Source organism: Oncorhynchus clarkii, chromosome 17, assembly GCF_045791955.1.
Source record: "Oncorhynchus clarkii lewisi isolate Uvic-CL-2024 chromosome 17, UVic_Ocla_1.0, whole genome shotgun sequence".
Taxonomy (NCBI): Eukaryota; Metazoa; Chordata; class Actinopteri; order Salmoniformes; family Salmonidae; genus Oncorhynchus; species Oncorhynchus clarkii.
The window spans coordinates 18,436,538-18,445,718 of record NC_092163.1 but is presented as its reverse complement, the minus strand read 5'-3'; the positions used below and the strand labels follow the sequence as shown (position 1 = coordinate 18,445,718).

At 43.9% G+C, this 9,181-nt stretch overlaps 1 protein-coding gene across 2 annotated transcripts; it reads left to right on the top strand.

Annotated features, from left to right (window-relative positions):
- The first annotated feature begins 568 nt into the window (after positions 1-568).
- Positions 569-3,950, top strand: LOC139369622 (group XIIB secretory phospholipase A2-like protein). 2 transcript variants are annotated; one of them, XM_071108888.1, is made up of 4 exons: positions 569-943; positions 1,879-1,955; positions 2,248-2,413; positions 2,754-3,950. In XM_071108888.1, exons 1-4 carry the CDS (start codon positions 688-690, stop codon positions 2,870-2,872), a joined length of 618 nt encoding a protein of 205 aa, XP_070964989.1. In that variant the 5' UTR covers positions 569-687; the 3' UTR covers positions 2,873-3,950. The 2 variants fall into 2 exon arrangements, with proteins under 2 accessions (XP_070964989.1, XP_070964988.1); XM_071108887.1 differs by having other exon boundaries at positions 1,879-1,967; positions 2,754-3,948.
- Positions 3,951-9,181: the final 5,231 nt, after the last annotated feature.

The following is a 9,181-nucleotide window of genomic DNA, read 5'->3' as shown; positions in this document are numbered from 1 at the left end:
AAACAAACAATTCACCAGAGAACGACATTACGTTTTCCTTGCTTACTTCCGAGTACGTGTGCACTACGTCGCCGCCTACGTGCCATTGCGTTCCTTCGGAAGTAGTACTTATCGAAGTGCACGTTCTACAGCACGATAACATGTTGAAAGATAATTATCAGTCGTATTCATGACACCATTAGATCTCTGGGCCAAGCTTTGCCTATGTTATCTTTGAATTTGTTGAATATCTCATGTCTAGTAATGCAGTGCATTGATTATTTTTCTAACCATCATTTGTGTGAAGTACAATTAGTAGGTTGACTGTTTCATGCCACAATCACCAGTTTATTGTTATAGTCAAAATTGGTGACAGATCATCAGTCTTTATAGGACCATAGTGTTTTGACTGAGACCAATATGATTACAATGAAGCACATTAACATTACTAACAGATAAATATAGCACACCTTGGGCACCTTTAAAACAGAAATACAATCTAGATAGGAGCTGACCTTCGTTCCTCCACAGTGGAGGCTGTCCCGGTGTCTAGCTCAAAGTCCAGGTCTGGGTGCCGGTTGACGTGACAGAGTGAGTTGTCTCGTTCCCTCTCTCTCTGTGTTTGTGCTTCTCTCATTCCTCCAGCTGAACTCTGTGGATCATCAACGCTGTGTCCCTAGCTGTCCCTTCGCTTCTCTGAACCTCAATATGATACACTGGGCCTCCCTTGCTCTCCTTCTGGTTTTGAGCCTCTCCATCCAGGGGACCCTCTCCCAGGACGCTGAGGAACCTGCACCAGTGGACCCAAGCCAGGCCCCTGTCGACCCCTCCCAGGCAGAGGATGAGGACGAGTGGGGACTGAACTCCGTTAGGGGAGGCTTTGAAGCCGTCAATGGATACTTTGACTCCATGCTGGAGCTTATGGGCGGACGTGATGGAGTGTGCCAGTACCGCTGTCGATATGGTAAGAACATGACCAACTCCTCTGGCTAGCCTATCATACATGTATCATATGCGTGGCATGCCAACGATAGTCAGAGGAGTTGGCGAAACAAGCCCATCTAGATCTAGACCAGGCTTGTGATTAGTTAGCCGAGATAATCTGTTTTGTACAGACCGCTTCCATGTGATCCTAAATTCAAATGGTGTAATGATTATCCAGCAGGTAGAGATCCATTATAGATTAGGGAGATGGTACACAATGGAGATAAACATGGACATTAAGATTTTCTGAAGTCTTAACATATCCTCATGTTAAAGCCATTCAAACTCTTAAATGCAAGAATAACTGATTAGTTATAACTGATTAGGGAGAGTTTATACTAGGAATTCATTTTACATTACTAATAACCTTTATCACCTCACATCTGATAATGCACCTTAGTCAGTGGACTATGAGCAAGGAGAGATAGCTGGCAGAGGTAAAGTGTGAAATAGTCAGCGATTCACAGCTAGGCTGTAGTCTTCATCATTGATATCATATGTCCATGGACTTTACCTGTATTGACCATGGACCCTGTTTTGGTTAACACCATTTATGAACTGATAATCTTCCACAACAACGTCTGTTGTCTGACATAACTTACAGACATCCAACCTCCCATTGGGCACACACTGGTTAAATCAACATCATGTCAATGAAATTACGTTGAACCAATGTGGATTAGACTTTGAATTGACATCTGTGCCCAGTAGGCTGGTCTTTGCTGAGTTGGTCAATCAAGTGTGAATGGCGATCAAGGTTGGGTTCCGTTCCATTTCAAGTCAATTCAGTCAATTTATGAAGTAAACGGAAATTCCAGTTCCCATTTTCCTCATTGGAATTTAAAAACATAAGTGGAATTCAAATATTCCTCATGGCATTTATTGAATTGAACTCTAACATTCTTTCTACCTCAGGTAAAGCTGCTCTTCCTCGCCCTGACTACCAGATGCAGGAGCCCAACGGATGCAGCTCCTACTTCCTAGGCCTTCCGGTACCCAATAGTGTATGCATATTTAGATGATTGGAAACACACGCACACACACTTTAATGCTCAGTGAAACATTTCAACAATCAAGTATTTTTATAGAATGCAAATCAAAATAGTACATTGGTCATACAACTCCAATAATATACAGATTGAACAATGCACATACACTGAGTGTACAAAACATTAGGAACACTGACCAGGTGAACGCTATGATCCCTTATTGTCACTTGTTAAATCCACTTTAATCAATGTAGTCATGCACACACACTCACCACACTTGTCCTGTTCCATCAAGGTTGATCTGGGTATCCCTGCCATGACTAAGTGCTGCAACCAGCTGGATATGTGTTACGACACCTGCGGCTCCAACAAGTACCGCTGCGACTCCAAGTTCCGCTGGTGTCTCCACAGCATCTGCTCTGACCTCAAGAAGAGCCTGGGCTTCATGTCAAAGGTCGAAGGTCAGTCAACCTGATGCAGTGTACATGGAAAGTTCCACAGTCTGAAAAGTGTAGAAGCCGTCAAGCCCTTGATTCCTCAACTCCCTCTCAAAGTCCAGTGCAAGAGGCGCCAATGTCCCTCCCCTCAAACTTTCTCCAATGAACTTTGAGGGGGTGCAAGGAATTAAGGAAAAATCAAAGATTTGACAGCTTGTACACTTTCATACAGAGCCACAGATTACACCTACAGTCCTATACCTGAACTTTATTGCACTTTCATCAGGCCTATTGATATTTTGCTCAAGATGTTTAAATAGGCCAGTAATTATCGCTCATCCCCATGTCCCTCTTTACCTTCTAGCCTGTGAGACGGTAGCTGACACCCTGTTCAACACAGTCTGGACTCTGGGCTGCAGGCCCTACATGAATAGCCAGAGGGAAGCCTGCCTCTGTGAAGGAGAGGAGAGGGATGAGCTTTAAATTAGGGTTATAGACATACACTCGCATATATATGCACACAACACACGCACAGCTATCCTATTCACCAAGTTATATGGGATACGTCACTCCAAATGACTGCTGGAGATGCGACTTGGCTATTTGTGTAATTTATTTGGTGTGTTTTACTTGGTTTTGTTTAACAGAACAAGTGCTGTATATTTGCAATAATTGTTGGGTTTATTTTTTAAATCTGCAAAAAAAACATGTACTACAATACAATCTTGTATTTGCCTTCTTGAGTTGTGGAAAATCTGAGAATGCCATGTGCTTCAGACTGCATCTCTTCCTGAAAACAGGGGAACACAGAATGCACACAAATATACTGTACATGAACTTACAAAGATGACTGACACACATTTTCTATTAAGTTCAACTGTGTTTTGTCTCGCCATAACTTAATTAATGATAAAAAACAATATTAGCCCCATTACGTAGAAATTATACATATATTATTACTCCACTCTTAGTCCTGAGATACAAAGTGAAACAGGACAGGTTCTATAGAAATAGAATCTCGGAATTAAAAATAGTCAGTTTCCTGGCTTTTATAACTAAAACAACCTCCTGGTACTGCCCATGCCATAATAACATAAAAGCAATCTGAACATACAGTACACTGAAAAAAGCTTCAATATGAATCCTCAAAGGATATGGCCAGAAGACAAATCCTAGGGTAGCATTACTATACTGAACAAAAATGTAATAGCACCATGCAACAATTTCTAAGAGTTCATATAAGGAAATAAGTCAATTGAAATAAATGCATTAGGCCCTAACTTATGGATTTCACATGACTGGGCAGGGGTGTAGCCATGGGTGGGCCTCGGAGGGCACAGGCCCACCCACTTGGCAGCCAGGCCCACCCACAGCCAGGCCCAGGCAATCAGAAATATTTTTTTCCCCACAACGTTGTCTGCGGTTGTGAGGCCGGTTGGACGTACTTCTAAATTCTCTGGCAACAGCTCTGGTGGACATTCCTGCAGTCTGCACGCTCCCTCAAAACTTCAGACATCTGTGGCATTGTGTTGTGTGACAAAACTGTACATTTTAAAGTGTCCTTTCATTGTCCTCTGCACAAGATGCACCGGTGTAATGATCATGCTGTTTAATCAGCTTCTTTATATGACAACTGTCAGGCGTTTCAAACGTAACTTGTTCTGAGACTTGGAGTGGTTGTTCCCCTTGCTCTGCATGGGTAACGCTGCTTCGAGGGTGGCTGTTGTCGTTGTGTTCCTGGTTCGAGCCCAGGGAGGAGCGAGGAGAGGGACGGAAGCCATACTGTTACACTGGCAATGCTAAAGTGCCTATAAGAACATCCAATAGTCAAAGGTTAATGAAATACAAATGGTATAGTGGGAAATAGTCCTATAATAACTACAACCTAAAACTTCTTACCTGGGAATATTGAAGACTCATGTTAAAAGGAACCACCAGCTTTCATATGTTCTGAGCAAGGAACTTAAACGTTAGCTTTCTTACAAAGGCACATATTGCACTTTTCCTTTCTACTCCAACACTTTGTTTTTGCATTATTTAAACCAAATTTGAGGCTAAATTGATTTTATTGATGTATTATATTAAGTTAAAATAAGTGTTAATTCAGTGTTGTTGTAATTGTCATTATTACAAATTAAATAAATAAATAAAAATCGGCTTTTAATAAATCGGTATCGGTATTGAAAAATCATAATCGTCCGACCTCTCGAAGCAACATTTCAAGACATCAGTCAGGAAGTTAAAGCTACTTCTTATGGATAGGTGGGACGGTAGCATCCCACCTGTCCAACATCCAGTGAAATGGCAGAGCGCCAAATTCAAATTACTATAAATATTAAACTTTCGTGAAATCTTCAGACGGGCCTGTAGCTGGGCAACACGGACTTTCAACTCCCTCCAAAGATGTTCTATGGGGTTGAGATCTGGAGACTGGCTAGGCCACTCTAGGACCTTGAAATGCTTCTTACGAAGCCACTCCTTCGTTGCCCGGGCGGTGTGTTTGGGATCATTGTCATGCTGAAAGACCCAGCCACGTTTCATCTTCAATGCCCTTGCAGATGGAAGGAGGTTTTCAATCAAAATCTCACGATACATGGCCCCATTCATTCTTTCCTTTACACGGATCAGTCGTCCTGGTCCCTTTGCAGAAAAACAGCCCCAAAGCATGATGTTTCCACTCCCATGCTTCACAGTAGGTATGGTGTTCTTTGGATGCAACTCAGCATTCTTTGTCCTCCAAACACGACGAGTTGAGTTTTTACCAAAAAGTTATATTTTGGTTTCATCTGACCATATGACATTCTGCTCTAGAGATCTGAATGGAGGAATGGGCCAAAATACCAGCAACAGTGTGTGAAAACCTTGTGAAGACTTACAGAAAATGTTTGACCTCTGTCATTGCCAACAAAGGGTATATAACAAAGTATTGAGATAAACTTTTGTTATTGACCAAATACTTATTTTCCACCATAATTTGCAAATAAATTCATTAAAAATCCTACAATGTGATTTTCTGGATTTTTTTTCTCATTTTGTCTGTCATAGTTTAAGTGTACCTATTAAGTGTACCTACAGGCCTCTCTCATCTTTTTAAGTGGGAGAACTTGCACAATTGGTGGCTGACTAAATACTTTTTTGCCCCACTGTATGTAAATATAATTTCTTTCTTTTAAAAAAAATGCATAAAAACCTGTTTTTGCTTGTCCTTATGGAGTATTGTGTAGATTGATGAGAAAAAAAAAACAATGTAATAATTTTAAAAATCAAACTAACAAAATGTGGGAAAAGTCAAGGGGTATGAATACTTTCCGAAGGCACTGTATATCATTTACACACACACAGCTCAGAGAGGCCCAGCTCATGAGCTTCATCAGTAGCATATTTGAATTTAGAATGGAAAATGAACGTGTCAGTGCAACAAATGAGTGTATCAAACCAAATCTATTAATTCTCTAACCAAACCGAATCATTTCAAACTAAAACATATCGTTCCCGTATCATATCAGAGCCCATGTATCTAGATACCTATCGAATCATCTTGAAAGGGAAAGAAGCACTTCCCTAATGTATTTATGTATATGTGGTGAAGTTGTGCTGTTGAGTTTGCGATGTAAGACACATTTCCTGAAAGGGACACACAATAAAGAATTAAGAAATAATTTGAAGATGTACGATGCTGATCAAGCCTACGTTACCCTGAATACTGATCTAAAGTCAGTTTAGTATTTTTTACCTTTAAATGGTTAATGGGACAGATTTATGGGTAATTGATTCTAGATCTGCACTTGGGGGTTATTCTACTGCCTCTCCTTAGTCTATGTAATGGAACAGAACAGTTCATCCAAACATCAGGAAATAAATCTATTCATAAATACAGATGTAACAAGCACATACCTTTGAGCGACATCCATTGGTCCATGCCCGCTTTCTCAAAATGCTATTCACCCTAGCTTTAGGAGTAACATCCTTATTGGAAAAAAGTGTTAACATTTCCTTGTCCTTCGTCTTCTGTTTACGGATGGCCTTTGATTCAGGCCCAAACGTTTCCATAGCAAGAGCAGCTTTTTTTGCCGGCAATCTGTTCCTCTATGATGTCCAGTTCCATCCTCTTACGAAGGAGCTCCAGGTAATCCCCACTGAGCTCCACAGGTTCTCCATCAATGTCCCCATCTGTGTCTGGGGAGAAGGGACCACTGCTACCCCTCAATGAGCCTTTGCTCCAGTCTCTGGATGATGGGTTCATGATGTGGCTCATAGCAGAGGAAGCACCATACTCCTCCCCAACTTCTCTAGTCCTCCTCATGCTGCAGTATTCACTGTAGGGCTCTCGGGGCATAACCTGGCCATTGTCTCTCTTCTCAAGGCCATTGTCCCATTGCCCTGAGCTCGGTTCTAAATACTCTCTCCTCTGACTGCATGTCTTTGGTTCTCCATACTCCATCCGCTGACAGCATGTCTCTGGTTCTCCATTCTCCCTCTGGTGACTGCATGTCTCTGGTTCTCCATTCTCCCTCTGGTGACTGCATGTCTCTGGTTCTCTATACTCCCTCTGGTGACTGCATGTCTCTGGTTCTCCATTCTCCCTCTGGTGACTGTATGTCTCTGGTTCTCCATTCTCCCTCTGGTGACTGCATGTCTCTGGTTCTCTATACTCCATCCGCTGACTGCATGTCTCTGGTTCTCCATTCTCCCTCTGGTGACTGTATGTCTCTGGTTCTCCATACTCCCTCTGGTGACTGCATGTCTCTGGTTCTCTATACTCCATCCGCTGACTGCATGTCTCTGGTTCTCCATACTCCATCCGCTGACTGCATGTCTCTGGTTCTCCATTCTCCCTCTGGTGACTGTATGTCTCTGGTTCTCCATTCTCCCTCTGGTGACTGCATGTCTCTGGTTCTCTATACTCCCTCTGGTGACTGCATGTCTCTGGTTCTCCATACTCCATCCGCTGACTGCATGTCTCTGGTTCTCCATTATCCCTCTGGTGGCTGCATGTCTCTGGTTCTCTATACTCCCTCTGGTGACTGCATGTCTCTGGTTCTCTATACTCCCTCTGGTGACTGCATGTCTCTGGTTCTCTATACTCCCTCTGGTGGCTGCATGTCTCTGGTTCTCTATACTCCATCCGCTGACTGCATGTCTCTGGTTCTTCATACTCCCTCTGGTGACTGCATGTCTCTGGTTCTCCATTCTCCCTCTGGTGACTGCATGTCTCTGGTTCTCCATACTCCCTCTGGTGACTGCATGTCTCTGGTTCTCCATACTCCCTCTGGTGACTGCATGTCTCTGGTTCTCCATACTCCCTCTGGTGACTGCATGTCCCTGGTTCTCCATACTCCCTCTGGTGGCTGCATGTCTCTGGATCCATTCTGCCAAGGTGCCTGAGCTGGGCTGATACTCCAGGTTCACTGCAGAGAATAAAGAGGTGGTGAACTGTACTGTGTGTCTGGGTGACAACTATAACATTAAGTATGTTATGAATATAAACATGTCTGTCGTTGATGATGTACACTGCTCAAAAAAATAAAGGGAACACTAAAATAACACATCCTAGATCTGAATGAATGAAATATTCTTATTAAATACTTTTTCTTTACATAGTTGAATGTGCTGACAACAAAATCACACAAAAATTATCAATGGAAATCAAATGTATCAACCCATGGAGGTCTGGATTTGGAGTCACACTCAAAATTAAAGTGGAAAACCACACTACAGGCTGATCCAACTTTGATGTAATGTCCTTAAAACAAGTCAAAATGAGGCTTAGTAGTGTGTGTGGCCTCCACGTGCCTGTATGACCTCCCTACAATGCCTGGGCATGCTCCTGATGAGGTGGCGGATGGTCTCCTGAGGGATCTCCTCCCAGACCTGGACTAAAGCATCCGCCAACTCCTGGACAGTCTGTGGTGCAACGTGGCATTGGTGGATGGAGCGAGACATGATGTCCCAGATGTGCTCAATTGGATTCAGGTCTGGGGAACGGGCGGGCCAGTCCATAGCATCAATGCCTTCCTCTTGCAGGAACTGCTGACACACTCCAGCCACATGAGGTCTTGCATTAGGAGGAACCCAGGGCCAACCGCACCAGCATATGGTCTCACAAGGGGTCGGAGGATCTCATCTCGGTACCTAATGACAGTCAGGCTACCTCTGGCGAGCACATGGAGGGCTGTGCGGCCCCCCAAAGAAATGCCACCCCACACCATGACTGACCCACCGCCAAACCGGTCATGCTGGAGAATGTTGCAGGCAGCAGAACGTTCTCCACGGCGTCTCCAGACTGTCACATGTGCTCAGTGTGAACCTGCTTTCATCTGTGAAGAGCACAGGGCGCCAGTGGCGAATTTGCCAATCTTGGTGTTCTCTGGCAAATGCCAAACGTCCTGCACGCTGTTGGGCTGTAAGCACAACCCCCAACTGTGGACGTCGGGCCCTCATACCACTCACATGGAGTCTGTTTCTGACCGTTTGAGCAGACACATGCACATTTGTGGCCTGCTGGAGGTCATTTTGCAGGGCTCTGGCAGTGTTCCTCCTTGCACAAAGGCGGAGGTAGCGGTCCTGCTGCTGGGTTGTTGCCCTCCTCCACGTCTCCTGATGTACTGGCCTGTCTCCTGGTAGCGCCTCCATGCTCTGGACACTACACTGACAGACACAGCAAACCTTCTTGCCACAGCTCGCATTGATGTGCCATCCTGGATGAGCTGCACTACCTGAGCCACTTGTGTGGGTTGTAGACTCCGTCTCATGCTACGACTAGAGTGAAAGCACCGCCAGCATTCAAAAGTG

Excerpts from the sequence above, each read along its gene's own strand:
- LOC139369622 (XM_071108887.1), top strand. The coding sequence starts at position 688 with ATGATACACTGGGCCTCCCTTGCTCTCCTTCTGGTTTTGAGCCTCTCC. Across the intron at positions 944-1,878 it reads CCAGTACCGCTGTCGATATG|GTAAAGCTGCTCTTCCTCGC; the intron begins GTAAGAACATGA and ends TTTCTACCTCAG. Across the intron at positions 1,968-2,247 it reads GCCTTCCGGTACCCAATAGT|GTTGATCTGGGTATCCCTGC; the intron begins GTATGCATATTT and ends TGTTCCATCAAG.